We start from the raw sequence: 15,750 nt of genomic DNA, 5'->3' as shown, positions 1-15,750 counted from the left end.
TCATTTTAAAGTGATGACACTGTTCTTCAAGAGCTGTAGTATTAAATAATGTCTGGCAAGGGCTTCCGGTGGCTAGGGTGGAAGATCTGTTATCCTTCACACTCCTCTGTCCCTAGGCTACGGCTCCTGGTCTCAGGTATTTTGCTTTTACCTACTCCTTGTCAGATTTGAATGTTCATTTCTCTTTGCTTTTATGCAATTAGAAGAGCTTAATCTAGCATAACTCAAAGTGAGTTCTTCCCACCTCTTAGTGCTGAATAGTAAAGGTAAAGGGACCCCTGACCATTAGGTCCAGTCGTGACCGACTCTGGGGTTGCGGCGCTCATCTCGCTTTACTGGCCAAGGGAGCCGGCGTACAGCTTCCGGGTCATGGGGCCAGCATGACTAAGCCGCTTCTGGCGAACCAGAGCAGCACACAGAAACGCCATTTATCTTCCTGCCGGAGCGGTATCTATTTATCTACTTGCACTTTGACGTGCTTTTGAACTGCTAGGTTGGCAGGAGCAGGGACTGAGCAATGGGAGCTCACCCCATCGCAGGGATTCGAACCGCCGACCTTCTGATTGGCAAGTCCTAGGCTCTGTGGTTTAACCCACAGCGCCACCCGCGTCCAGTGCTGAATAGAGTGCCTATTAAATCAAGTTTAACTGATGCAAACCAGGGGTGGAGAATCTGTTGCCCTCCAGATGTTGCCAGACTACAGTTCCCATAATTCTTGACCATTGGACTGTTGACTGGGGCTGACTGGATTTGGAGTTCAACAGTACCTGAGAGGTCACAGATTCTACATTCCTGCATTCGACAAAATATCATTTTTTAAAATAAATTTAAAAATCTGCAAAAAATCTGCATAAAAATACATTTGCCTTGGTAAACTTGTGTATTTTATGTTTTCCTGGATTACACAATTTTGGTTTCCAGATTTGCAGTACATTTATAGCTTGTCAACCTGGGAAGGAGCCTATCTAGGAGAAGGAAAACTCTGATCCTATACTGCCTTTGAGAGAAGAAAAGGCTAAGAAGTAAGCCATACCCAAATCCAGAGTGGAGTCCCTAGGACAGTTGAATGGCGCCTCGTACGCCTCCTTCTGACACCTCCCTGCAGCCTAGCTGCTTTCCTTTGGCCTACATCAGCGAGGCCAAGAGGGCAGCCCACCACCTCCATACACACTGCCCAGGCTTGCCCCTTATCTGGTGGTCCTGTGAGTTGGAAGAGAGGAAAATGTCATTTAGACCAAGCCCTACACAAAGTAAGACTATCCACCATCCATAGATCACTGCTCAGTGTAGACCACAAGTACACATTCTGACAAAAAAAACTTGCTCACAGATAGCATGAAGTGATTGATGCAAGAAACATTACCCATAATTACACCTAGGGAGAAATTCCCTTCCAAGCTCATGGAGTGGGGTGGTTTGATCCACTATTTTTGAGTTGGGAACTGGGCTTCATGGTCTTAATTTCAAATGACATTTCAGCCAGTGTCCTGTTTTCACACATACATCTGTTTAAATGTGGCTAGATTTAATGAGGCCTCTGTACATTCCCACCTAGAGAACTCGTTCCTGCGCAGGCCCAAATTTGCAGAGTCTTCCAGAACCCTGGAAGTTCACAAGATGCCATCAGGTAGTTCCCCCCACTTTCCTGCCAAATTCCTTCCTGATCCACCACAGAGTGGGAAACAAAAACCACTCTTGTCATCTCACACCCTTTGGAGCACATTGGGGCTGCTGCTCAGTAGTTTCATGGGTTCATTCATTTCAGGGTGCCCTAGATTAAGAATTGCCCACTGCTTAGGGGCTCAGCCTGAAACCTAGCTGGGTTTTGCAAACAGATGAAGGAATGAGAGGTAGCCAGAACTCTGTATATTGGAAAAGAAAATCACAATCCTTACAATAATAATATAAATCCTGAAAGTTTTTTGGGGGGCAGGCTAGCGGGGGAGTTCACAGTAGGAAAGGAATGGCTCCTTTAAAACCAGCTAGGCCACAAGCCTAACAAGACTTCATGTTGACAAGGAGTTCGGCTGAGAGACGCAAGAGGCTGGCTACATCAGCGGGAGAAAGAGGCTTCCAGTCACGGAACAAATTAGAATGGATATAGGCACTGAGCCACACAGCCTTGCAGTTTTGCTCCACTGGCGATCCAGGCCTTTTGCCCCCTTTTTGTTTCCGAAAAGCTCAGACACATCAGTTTCTAAGATGACGGGTTGTCCGTGGCCAAGCCAAGAGATTTTTTTTTTAAAAGTCCGCCAAGTCAGATGCGACAGTAGGTGACAATGATTGACGAGCCTGACATGGGCCCACATGATGATCAAAAGCCATCGGAGCGCAGCTGAGGAACAAGCAGCGAAAAGCAGCTGGAAGGGAGGAGGAAGCTGTTTGAGGGGTGAGGGAGGCATCGCATCAGAGCGGACGCCCACATGATGGATAGGGAGAACGGAGAGCTAGTGTAGCCGGCTATCTTCTGTTGATAGATGGACGAGGCCATGGTAGAGAATGGGAGCTGTGTTGCCTGTGGCAGACTTGGCAGTGGGGGGGGGGGGGTGTGAGGCAGCAGCAAGACAGAGAAGTGAGCAATATAAATTGAGATTGATAAATGGTCCATGTGGTCAGAAGGTGATTAATAAGCTCGATACTGCTTAACCCTAGACTTATCTAGGTAAGTTATGTATGTTTTATAACACTGTGGTACTGCGGGGCTGAAAATTTTGACTGGTTCATCTGCGTCTTGAATTATGAAGTGGTAGGGGGTTATTAAAATCTACAAGTCCCACTCTCTGACTCCCCTGATTGTAGCCAAATCATGCCGCCAATAGCCTTCTAAAAAGAGTAACCAAGGGAGCTGTTGCAGAAATAAGACCCCCACTGCCCAGTTGTAATTTGAGCTCTGTCTCTTTCCATAAAGGTGGGTATGTGGATTCATCATTTTGGGTGATGGAGGGAATATGTAACCTTACCTTCAACCCAGTAAGTAAGAAAAGATGACAGTGATTCTCAGTTTGCTGGCATCTGTCTGTCTCGAGAGACAATGGATGCGTCTCCAAGCTGTGTTAGGCTGAGCAGTCTGCATGGAGGTTCTGGGCTACCCAGATGACAAGACCCCCCCCCCCACTTGGCCTCACTGATGTGATCCAAAGGTAAGCAGAGCAATACGTTTGACAGCTGCTTGGCAGCAGGAGTTGCCAGAAGGCACCACCCACCTGCCTTTGGGACTTCTCATGTCCAACATTAGGGTTTTCCATGCTTGATGGTTCTGTGTTGGGTGGCTGTTTGTTTTTATCTCTTCACTCCAGAGGTGATATGTAAACACTCTTTGCCATACAGTCTTTGCTCTGTGATAACCCTTTCACACATACAAGTCATTCACCTGTTGTGGTCATCCCGGGATGAATGGATAAACCAGCAGCACATAGAAAGGTCAAAACATGCAACACAGCCTTTCCCAGTGTTTGTCAAGCCCTTCTCTTGAACCTGCACCCACTGGAGGAAATTCCACAACCTCAGTAAGCAGCGTCTTATATTAAGGGAGAAATCCCTTAATGGCACAAAACTAGTTGGTGTAAGACAAACCAGGAGCTGGCTGAGCTGGCCTAAGCCTGGCAGAGAGAAATCAAACTTTTACCATAGTGTTTCAGTTACACCACCCTTTCTGCCAGCTTAATTTACCCTGGGTGGCCAGGTCACATGTCCAAGCTGAATGGGCTTAGGTCAGGATCTAGCCCAAGTCCCCGCTCTCTGGTCCTGCCTCTGCCACTCCTCTGGAGTGCCCCATTATCAGGACTTAGGCTGCCTTGATATCCACTGGGTCCCAGCTGAGCTGAACTGGGGGAAATACGCCGGCGTATCTCCAGCTGAGCCAAGGAAGGGGTGTTATACTGGTGTATCCCAGGTATGCTTGGAACCTCCCAGCTCAGCCAGAGATTTGCTGGATCCTACCCCCACTCATGCTGGCAGATCTTGCTATATTCTGCAGTGGGCTGCTACCAGACTAAATAAATTTTAGTCAATGAATCATATAAATTAATCAAGCAAGTTGATTATGAATAAAATACATTTTGAAGTAAAAACTGCTAATTATAACAGTAATAACAATGAGATTCCTGCATTGCAGGGGGTTGGATTAGAAAACCCTTAGGATCCCTTCCAACTCTATGATTCTATGATTCTAAGTCATATTACTGTTTTTATTAGATGATGCCTGGTCATGTTGCAGCAGGCACCACCTTAGAAGAAGTATTTCATCTTTGGAAACAAAGTGAATTATTTTAGTTTCAGTTCACAGTGCATTTTCAGACAACCTGTTTGTTGAGCATTCATCTGGTTTGTTTGCACAAAGTTCTCATGGAGGTCATACAACTCCAGCTGTTTATTGGGCATTCACCCTGATCTGTTTGCAGGGAATTTATACATTGTTTCTTCAAGCAATGGTTATTCCTTATTTTTCTGTGCTCCCCCCACCCCATCACTTCTATTACCACAAAAAGTCAGGTGGGGTTTTTTTAGAAGTGGGTTTGTTGTGCATGTGTGCCAAATCCATGTGTTTGAATCCCACTTAAAATAGCAACAGTTCGTTGGAGAATTTGGCAAGGAAGATGTTGGCAAAGCCAAAGGTTTGTTTGTCAAAGAATTGAAAGAATGGAATGAATTAAGATTGAGAACTGCTTAGCTGGAAGGTCACTAAGCATAGATAGCCAGCCCTGAGATTACCGGATGATATGTTTTTAACTGAATCTGTTTTTATATGCTTTTAACTATAACTGTTTTTAGAATGTTTTAACTGTTTTAGAATTCATTGTTTTTTTAAAAAAAATAAAATTTGTGAGTGTGTTTACTGTCCTGGGCTCCTTCAGAAGGGAGGATGGGGCATAAACTAACTAAATAAATGCACACCATCCTTGGAGGAAAGCTGGGATATACATGGAATAATAATAATAACAATGATGTGATGCTAGAGAATTGCTGCAAGAAAGGAAATTTGGAAAACAGTGCTCCATTTTGTTTTCATACTTGTTCTCTGTTGACCCTGTCGTCCAAAGGGTGGCCAGGGTAGGATGGAACATAACCAGAAATCCACAGTACTGAATTAGTGTTTCGAGCAAAAGCCCCTCAGGATGTGTAAAAAGCAACCATTAAAACACACACACAAATGAGCAGATGTGGCTCACAGCAGGGAGGTGCAAATTTCTATGGGAAGACAGAGTAGAAGATGTGGAGACCATTGTTGTGGTCCCTTTGGCAATCTAAGTTAGATATTCATGTTTGGTAAATCATGTTTGGTGAAATCAAAACCAGCAAGCAGATTGATTGCTAATTACGCAAATCAGCATATACTATTCATTAATCTGTGTTATGCATGTACTTGGGCACTTTCAGTTGGCTACCCAAGTCCAAACTCACCCTTGGAAGGGTGTCACCTGCTCCCTAGTGGCAAGGGAGAAGGGTGGAGGAAGTGGTGGGTGTAGCATTGTGGGGCCTGATGGCTGGTCCTTTTGGGTGGCTAAATGTTGAGCTCATGACCCATCATCCTCACAGAGGCCCACGTGCAGAATTAGTTACTAACCTGCACAACTCATCATTGTCTTGCTGTTGCAGTATCCTAGAGAAATTGTGAGGAAGCTTTAGTTGTGTAGAACATAGTGGCCTGCCTCTGGTGAGCATAGGGCAGCAGGAATTGCATATGTGTACCAGACTGCTGTGGAATGGGTGGCTTCCCTCTTACCTTCTGGGTTAGGGGTGGGGGAAGCTCAGGCCCTCTCTGGCCTTTGGGAATCTCCCCAAGCAACAGCCCTCACTGGTCCTGCTCCAGACCCTTAATCATCATTCATCCTGATTTACTTGCCAAAGCTTACATAGAGGTTAGATTATATATTTATTGAACATCCACCCTGCTTTGTTTGTGGGAAAGTTATATGACAGTGAACGTTCCTCCTGCAATTGTCCTGATTTGCTTGTGGGGTGTCTATATGTTGTCCTGTTAATAATTTGTTCATCCCACACTTTTCAATTCCTTACTACATCACTTTCCTAACTGCAAACAGTCCGTTTCTTTTTTAAAGCGGCCCTGTTATGCTAGGGTGACAAGAGCCCTTTAATCCATTGTAATTGCACATACCTCCTGATATGCACCTATAATAGAATCATAGAATTGGAGAGTTAGAGTGGACCATGAGGACCATCTAGTTCAACCCTCTGCAATGCAGGAATCTCAACTAAGCATCCATCTAACCTCTGCTTAAAAACCTCCAAGGAAGGAGAGTCCAACACCTCCCAATGGAGTCTGTTCCACTGTCAAACAGTTCTTCCTGTAAAAGAGTTCTTCCTAATGTTTCATTGGCATCTCCTTTCTTGTAACTTGAATCCATTTGTATGAGTCCTACGCTCCAGAGGAGAAAACATGCTTGTTCCATCTTCCATATGATAGTCCTTTAGATATTTGAAGATGGCTATACTATCTCCTCTTAGTCTCCTCTTTTCCAGGCTAAACATACCCAGCTCCCTCATAGACCTGGTTTACAGACCCTTGATCATATTGGTTGCTCTCCTCTGCACACGTTTCAGCTTGTCAACATCCTTCTTAAATTGTGGTGCCCAGAACTGGACACAGTATTCCAGGTGTGGTCTGGCCAAGGCACAATAGAGTGGTGCTATTACTGCCCCTGATCTGGACACCAGACGTCTCTTGATGTCTTTAATCCCTCCTGCAAAATAGTGGCACTCTGAGGGTGCCTATAGTTTGCTTGTTGTTGTTCTTTGCCTAATTTACATACATTTTGATATTTTGCTACCCAACTAGACAGATTAGGCTGAGTATTTGTCCTCATTTGCCTTTTATGAAACTTATGGGTCAAACTAGACACTGATCCTCCTATCCACAGTGTTATTTTCCTCCCCCTTGTCTTTGTTTTTGAAGTGTAGGAATTAAATTCGTCCTGACAAAGGAGGTGTTGCAAAGATGAAACATCACACGTGAAAACATTGTCCTTTATTTCAACATGTACGTGAAGATACCAGCCTAATTTGGGGCCTTGGGTGCTAGACTGTTTTTTTCTTTTATATATAGGACTTATGGGTATGCTTTCAAATGTAGTCAGGAGGTTAGGTTTCTATTCAGGGTTCTGGAGTTAGGACTGGCAAGTTGGAATGATGTGTGTGTGATGTGGAAGCTTTGCGGGCATGTGTGTAAGTGTGATAAAAAGTGAGAACCAGAAGCAAGGGCTGCTAGACTGTACTTGCAGCTTTTGAAAAGTTAGGGCTTTTTGTTAGGGCTGGCAAACAGGTACTGGTCACCAAGCCTGAAAACTCCCCAAGAGACAGAGGAGCCAGGCCAGGGTCAATAGCTTTTTGTGACCAGGTGGCCTGTTATTAGCCCTTTTGGATTGTCTGGTCCCTGCCAAGTTTGTGGTTGCAGCACCACTCTCTGGCCATCAGTAGTGGTGGCACTGAAGCACAGTGGTGAGCAGACAGGCTCTCCCTCAGGGTAGACTAAAACCCCTTTTCTCTGACACCTTCACCTTCTGGGTGAACAAACTTGTTGTTTGCAACTTGGAGAAACATTCAGATACAATTCCCACACCTGAAGCAGCACTGCTTGAAGGCTATACCATATGACATTAGTGGATTTGTAGTTTGACTCTCAGAATACCTCTGAGTGGAAAGTAGGTCTGTCTTCCTCCTCAAGGTCCTTTAGAACAGCTCCTGCCACCTCTGAATATGGGACAGTGCTCTCAACAGATGAGGTGGCCACAACCCATTCTGTAGAAGGACTTAAATACTTAGCAACCTGCAGAGCACGGATATAATGAGCTGCTTGATATTGTCACAGGCCAATGCTTCCTCTAGCACGCTGCTGACAGTGGCTTTCAGAGTCTGATTGGAGGTCTTTTCAAGTACTAGTACCTAAGATCCTTTAACTACAGGTGCCAAGAATTAACCCTCTCATGAGCCCTCTTCAGGCAGTATGATCTGTCCCCATGGAAGCAGTGCCGTGTGTGGCAGAGGAGGGATAAGCATCCTAAGCTCTGCTTTTGTCCCTGTCACCCTCTGCAAGTTGAAGGGGCCATCGCCAAAGCAAGGTGCCTCCTGTACTCATGGAAACTCACCATGTGATTTAGAGCCTAGTCTTCAGTAAGTTCAGGAGGCTTCCTGCTCTCGTGGAGGGCAACAGAGAGGAGATTAGTGTGCTCCCCCCTCTCTCCCCCCCAACGATGCTACTCACATGTGAATAAACCCCCAAAGCAGACTAGGGATAGAAAAAACATTTTTGTCAAACAATTGCATTGTAATCTCTGTGCTATCACCTCTCATGCAAAAGAAGAACCCAAGGGTTCCATTGCCCAGCCTAGTGCCCTCCGGGTGTTTTGGGATACAAACCAACTTTAATTTTGCAGCCTGTGTTTGCTGGTCTGCAATTGAATCCCACCCCCCAAATAGTAAAGGTCTGGAAACTCCTTGTGTTCTTGCCAATTTGCTTTATATGGGTTGTAGACCTCCCTTAGCAGTTACAATGCTCAGAACTTCATGAGATTGCACGTTTCTGTATATTTCCTAAGTGAAATTAGCAGGATGGGGAAACAGCATTGTTATTATTTAAAGCTGCATTTTTGTGCCAATTCATATGCCCATTTGCAGCTCACAACAGCTGTAGTTTTTAATTTTAGGTTCATTATACAATTGTAGAGCTGCTAGGGATTCAGTTCTCTAAAGGCAAATCTACCTCACACTTTCTGAAACGATATACAAACAGAAACAGCCATCCTTCAAAATCCACACTTCTTCAATTTTTTCAATGCAATTCTCTAGCCAAGTGGTGTGTACAAAGCAAAGCAAAGCAAAGCAAAACAAAACAAAACAAAACAAAACACCGAACATGTACTAGGGTAAAGTGTGCATAAAATGTATTACATTAGGAAAAATTGCTTTGCAAAAATGTGTATATCAAGCAAAAATGCATACAAAATTGTGTGTATCAGGATAAATTTACACAAAAATGCTGTTGAATTTCCATGAGGACATTTTAAGAAATCACAGACTGATGTGCAAATGTGGAGAACTGTTCTGAAGAGTTAAAAAAAATAAATCGGAAACAGATAGAAACCAAATATTTACAGATTCACACATCCCTAAGAACTACAGGCTGAAAGCAGCCCAGGTTTGGATTCTGGCTTAGCTGCGGCTGATCCTGCATTTGAGGTGATCTGTGACAACATAGCAAAAGCCAAATTCAGTCTGTGGTGGCATGCTCAAAAAATCGCTTTGTCAACATGGACTTGCCATCCACTGAACCAACTGGTTATGAGAATTAGCTCTAGTGAGGCAGAGGAGAGAAGATAGTGGCATGCAGATAATGGAATCATAGAATTGTAGAGATGAAGGGACCCCAAGAGTCACCTAGTCCAAGCCCTTCAATGCAGGAATCTCAACTAAAGCATCCATGGCAGATGGCCATCCAGGCTCTGCTTAAAAACCTCTGGAGGTAGTCCCTGGAACAGCTCTTAATGTCAGAAAGTTCTTCCTGATCATAGAATTGTAGAGTTGGAAGGTACCACAAGTTTAGCTGGAATCTCCTTTCTTGTAACTTGAATCCATTGGTTCGGGCCCTACCCTCTGAGAAAGAGAAAACAAGCTTGCTCCCTTTTCCATGTGACAGCCCTTGAGATATGTGAAAATGGCTATCCTATCTCCTCTTAGCCTCCTCTTTTTCAGGCTAAACATTCCCAACTCCCTCCTACCAAACTCCCTCATTTCATTAATATTGCTGGTTAGTTGGGTAGGTTGTGTCTGCAGCTGTGGAGAATTTGTAGAGCAGATGTGGGGAACTTGTGGCCTGCCAGATGTTGCTGAACTCCAGATCCCACCATCCCTGACTCATGGGCCATACTGGCTGGTGCTGACAAGAGTTGGAGGCCAATATCTGGAGGGCACAGGTTCCCCAATCCCGGCTTACAACACAATCCTAAGCATGTTGCCTCAGAAGTAAGTCCTACTGAATTCAGTGGGGCTTACTCCCAGGTAAGTAGGGTTAGCAGCCTTAGATGTGGATAAGAGGCCTCTCGGGCCCTGCTCCTGCTTCTAACGAAAGGCAACTTCCCCCAGCTCCATGCCTTGTTTTTCTCCCCTCCGCAGCATGAAGTTCACACCAGCTGCCCTCTCAAGAGCGCACAAGGTTTAATTAGTGCTCTCCAAGCGCCTGTGACGAAGGATGCAACACGAGGTTAACCCACGTGCAGCTGCCAGTGGCTGCTTGCTTCTTTCCCAGGGGGACTTCTGCTTCGTTTCCTGTTCCCTCCTTTCCCAGAAGAGAGGCAGGCAGCAGGACCTCAACCCTTTGCCCACCCTGGAGGATTCACAACTCGGCTCCAGTAAACGCTGAGGCCTCTTCCAGGGCAAGGCTTCTTCCATTCCTGCTTGCTTATGCTGGAGACTACAGCCCCCTAACAATGCGTGGCCTTGCATCTTCACACCTGCCTCATGAGTCAGCTACCCCCTGCATGCAGTTATTGCCCAGGGAGGCTCCATTTTGCCCAGGCACTGCACACTACCCTGGGGTGGGGGCAGGGGCTCTATGAGTCAAGCAGCTTGTCAGAGCTTTTTTATAAGAATACAATTAGGGGCCTTCTGCGCTTCCCAGCTGCATGGTGTGCTGGCTCCCCTCCTACCTGCCTTTTAATGACCCTCAGCACTTCCCTGAGCAGGTGTTAACAAACTGCTGGGCCTATTTTCCACACTGAATGCTGAGAAGGAACTGGGGGGGGGGGGGCTGCTTAGCAAAGAGCACCTTTCTTTCAGGCATGGAAGAGCAAAGACTCACCCACACTTCCGCTTGTCCCGTGCCTAGAAAACATAGGCCTGGGCTGTTTCTGCTTGTCCTGTACTTTCCAGGGTCCAAGGGCTTCTCTCTTTGCACGGCTGCTTTCCCCTGGAAAACCCATTCTTTAAGGCTAAATCAGAGCAAACATCAATCCAGAGAAAACCTGATTGAAGTTTGCTCTCATTCAGTAAACAGCGGAAGTGCGGATGAGCCCTAAGTCTCTTTTGGGATTGTGGCAGGCTTAAATTTTGTCAGGCTGTACCCTTGGACCTATTTCAGTGTCCTAGACACTTGAGCATATCTGGAGTGCCCCTGTTTCCTCATTGAGGCTGTACAGTAGTTGCTTTTCATTTTAAGAACTAAACTGCCAGTAGGCTGGAGCTCTGTTCAATTGGCATAGCCAAGATTTGGGGGGGGGGGGCAGAACCTCAGTTTGCTATGTATTTTTATTGATGGGGGCCAGCTGCCCCTCCCTGCCCCCCCCCCCCGGCTATGCCCATGATCTATTCCCTCAACTTATGCATGGATATTAACAGATAAACAGTGGTCATGGAATCACACGTGCCAACCCCCAACCCCAAGCTCCTGCAAAAATTCTTCTTTCTCCAGAGCTGTGATGTCCTGCCTTCTGAAGCAGAATTATCAACATATAGTCATCAGCACATCAAAACAAGTCAATCCACCCATCATATTTGTATCTTGCTGTTTCTCCAACAAACTCAGTGGGCACCTTGAGCCGACCTACTTACTGAACGTTCATCCTGATTTAGTTTACGAAGAGGTTGGATTATATTGGTCTTTATTGAGCATTTGTTCTCATTTGTTTGTGGAGTGGTTATGCAAGAATAATTATTCACTCTGCATTTGTCCTTATTTGCTTGCAGGGTCTTTATACATTTTCCTGTTAGTAGTCATTCACTTATCCCACATGTTTCAATTCATTTCCCTGTCATTCATCCTAACAGCAAAAAGTCTGCTTCTCTTTTTTGAACTGGATTTGTTATGCTTGGGTGAGTGAACACTTTAATCCACTTTAATTGTGCAAACCTAAATTTCCAGGACACATTTGAATCCCTCCTGCAAAATAGTGACAATATGGAGGTGGCTGGTGTTGCTTACATGGCGGCTGTCCTATTTTATCCTCACAACTCCCCACCCTGCCCCCAGGTTGGGCTCAGAGAAGAGGATTTATACAAGCCTCCTCTTTGACCCGCCAGACAGACAGTATTGCCCTCAGCATACTAGCCAAGTGGGCAGTTGAACCGGGCCTCCCTATATTGCCAGTCCGATTGCTCTCTACCTTAGAATCATGCTAGCTATCAAATCAAAATTCTGGGTATCAAGAACAGCATGTTAGAGCAATAGGGTTGTGCACCTATTGTTACATTCCAACCATTTAAAAATCAGAATTTGTGTACACACCCACACCCACACCCACACCCACACTACCCTCCATCCAGGAAAGAAAAAGTATGATTACAACAAGAATATGTTCTAGCCAAGCAAAAGCCCTTGAGAGGGTGTGTACTAGGGCCACTCTGGGGTGTGTGGCTTGAGGGAGGTGCATGGCCCAGACCCAAGATGGTGGGCCAGGTGGAGAGGCCTGGAGGTCTTGAGCATCAGCTCTGGGTCTTGAGGTTCTCCACTCCTGCTGTACATGATGGAGGAGAGTGTGCCCCATTGCAAAAACTCTCTGAGAGTTGTTGCGGATGTTTCCTCCCAAAGTATTTCACTTTTGCCTTTCCCCCACCCCAGCACACAAAGACAAACAGCAGATGCATTCTAACAAATCCACTTTGACAACTTGCTATTTCCCTGACTGTTTGGGTGCAATGAAATAGCATTTGGCCCCTTTAAAAATCTTGCAGTGGAAAACCGCTTGGCCCATTACATAACTGATGTTTTTCCAATATGTCTATCACATCCAAAAGACCTCACAACAACCTGTGAAGTAAGTGAGCCTGGAAGATGATGCCTGCCAGACACCTGGTGCGCTTCAGGGCTGAGTGAGGAATTGAACCTGGGTCGCTCTAATCCAGTGCTCTAACCACTGCACCCCACTGCCCCTGACCATGCTATGTGTGGCTGAATATATAACTGCTTAGGGGTTTTATTGCTATTAAGCAGTAGGTGAAAGTTGTGAAATAAATAAATAAATTGTAAGGGCGTATGTATGTCCTGTTCCTACATGCCAGTCAGACAGGTGGGCTTGCTGCCATGATCCCACTTCCATAACATATATTTACTGTATGTCCACATCTGAAAAGTGCATTTGCCAGGGTTGGTTCAAGACCTTTTGGCACCTCACTCTGCCTCATGGTTGGGCCTGCCCTGGCTTTTGCAGTCATGTTATGTTATATAAATTCAGCTCTTTATTTATTAGCCAAGGGCCACCAGCTAATCATACAGTAGTGCAATTTAAAACATAGTGCATCACTGAGAATATAATTAAAACAAACTAGTAGCATAATCCATTGTAGTATCTAATCCATTGCAGCATTCAGTATTTCCCCCCAACAACATTAAAACTACAACAGTGCAAAAGTGTAACATTCACTACAGAAAAAGGGTCCTTCTCATTTACACTTTAGCCCAGCGCTTCCAGCAACAGAGCTGACAGTCCTCAGCCTTGCTCCAAATTGTGCTGGCAATCAATCTTATGGGATTCGGCCCATTCTTTTTTAATAGACAAAACCACAGAAAGCTAGCTAAGTCAAATATGATCCTGTGGGTCTGGTTTGTCAGCAAAATGACCGATATGTCACCACCTACCCAATCCTTTATGTCCCCCAGCCATTTTGCTATAAATTTCTGCCTAGGGCAATTACATAGACTGTACTGCAACACAATTATGTTCCAGAGTTTCCACTGTTGGTTGTCCACACTGCTTCCATGGCTGCTCCACAGAAATCCCTCTGAGCCATCCTAAAGTGACTGCAGAAGGGAAATTGTTTAGTGTTGCCAAGCTGATTAATCTTTGGCACTTTGGTACCTATGTTTTGTTGAGTATGGGGGAAGGGAACTCATGTTATCCAATCTTGGGTAGAAGGGAGATGTTATTTGGGTAATAATCTCTGCCAACAGCTCATGAAAATCCACATCCATGATATGCTGTCTCATCACATTGAGAGCTTTATTTTCTCCCAGCATGATCATAAGATGAAAATCCTATCCTGAAAAATCCTATACTGGCTATCAGATTAATGGCAAAATTTAACCCAATCAAAAAAGATTTTAGCACCCAGTACCTTCTGCCAATGAGCATACAGTGGTACCTTGGGTTACATACGCTTCAGGTTACATACCCTTCAGGTTACAGACTCTGCTAACCCTGAAATAGTGCTTCAGGTTAAAAACTTTGCTTCAGGATGAGAACAGAAATCGTGCTCCGGCGGCGCGGCGGCAGCAGGAGGCCCCATTAGCTAAAGTGGTGCTTCAGGTTAAGAACAATTTCAGGTTAAGAACGGACCTCCGGAACGAATTAAGTACTTAACCTGAGGTACCACTGTATCTATATTCCATAGTCTCTAAATGCAGAACCTGTTCACCACTAGGCAGGCAAAGGCAAGTATGCAGACAGATGGTTTGGCAGTGGGTGAGAAAGTAATTAACCCCAAAAATCTTGAGTCAACAGCCTGACCGCAGACTCCCACGCCCTGCCTGTGAGGGAGTGCTACAAGGAACCAAAGCATTCCACTCCAGTCATGAAGTGTCTTCAAAAGAATGTAGAGCAGAGGAATAATGTCACTGAACTATGGATAGTTTTACTTCTTGCCCGGAATCATTGGGCCAGGGATGCCAACAGGATATCCTGGGCCTAGTCCACGCAGTCTATTGACAAGAGCTGCTCACTCTGGTCTCCAACCCCTCATTAGCCCTTCTGAGCTTCTGCTTCCTGCCCCATGCAAACTACTAAGCTCACTTTTGATCTTCACCATCCCATTTCTGAAGGCTCTTCTGTTTTGCAGCCCTACTTTTCACCCCTTTTTCACCTTCACTCCTGTATATAGGCCTCTTGTGCTTGCTTCTGTGCAATCCCCCTTGAACACAAACCATGCCCTTGGTAACTTCCTGCATCTTCCTCCTTCCAGGCATTATGTTAAATGCTGACCATGGGATCCTCCAGTCTGGATCTTGGCCTTTGCATCTCTGCATTAGCCGCGGCTTCTGGACCGACCTCGAGGGTAGCCCCACACACAGTAATCAGTTTTCAAGGTGGACAATCACAAACAAACATCTTCCCAGCTTAATCTAGCCAGTGCAACCAAGCTAACATTCAGATAGCTAAGCGGTAGTTTGGTGCAGATCAAGGTTCCAGCCAAACATGAACACTGAGCTGATATGCACTGGGGCACTTGCTGTTGGCTCATATAGAGGTGGCTATACATATTTCACACCCAAGACCTTAACAGGGACGTGGGTGGCGCTGTGGGTAAAACCTCAGCGCCTAGGGCTTGCCGATCGCATGGTCGGCGGTTCGAATCCCCGCGGCGGGGTGAGCTCCCGTCTTTCGGTCCCAGCTCCTGCCCACCTAGCAGTTCAAAAGCACCCCTAAGTGCAAGTAGATAAATAGGTACCGCTTTATAGCGGGAAGGTAAACAGTGTTTCCGTGTGGTGCCGGCTCGGCAGAGCAGCTTCGTCATGCTGGCCACGTGACCCGGAAGTGTCTCCGGACAGCGCTGGCCCCCGGCCTCTTAAGTGAGATGGGCACACAACCCTAGAGTCGGACACGACTGGCCCGTACGGGCAGGGGTACCTTTACCTTTACACATACTTGGCCAATTGTCCACCTTCGCTTGGAGAAACCATTAGGAACATTCTTTTTTTAGAGAGAGTGAGAGAAACACATTGTAGCCACTACCAATTTCAAGAAGGAAGAGTTTCAGGAGGAGCTGTATCTTCTGTTGTGCACCATATTCAAGGCCTTTGAAATATTTAAA

General features: G+C 45.6%; 1 protein-coding gene across 3 annotated transcripts in view; it reads left to right on the top strand.

Moving 5' to 3' along the window:
- NXPH4 (neurexophilin 4) overlaps positions 1-15,750 on the top strand; it is an 81,023-nt gene that overhangs the window by 54,246 nt on the left and 11,027 nt on the right. Inside the window, exon 1 of one of the 3 annotated variants that reach the window (XM_083428328.1) lies at positions 1,627-2,389. The exons of 1 other annotated variant lie outside the window; for it this stretch is intronic. Coding sequence is in view for 1 of the 2 variants with exons in the window: in XM_083428327.1 (XP_083284453.1) it covers positions 2,478-2,492 (15 nt within the window). In the remaining variant the exon portion in view is untranslated. One more of the 3 variants, XM_083428327.1, reaches the window with a different exon arrangement.

Source organism: Podarcis tiliguerta (genome assembly GCF_965153285.1).
Source record: "Podarcis tiliguerta genome assembly, chromosome: 2".
NCBI lineage: Eukaryota > Metazoa > Chordata > Lepidosauria > Squamata > Lacertidae > Podarcis > Podarcis tiliguerta.
This window is presented reverse-complemented; position numbering and strand designations above follow the sequence as displayed.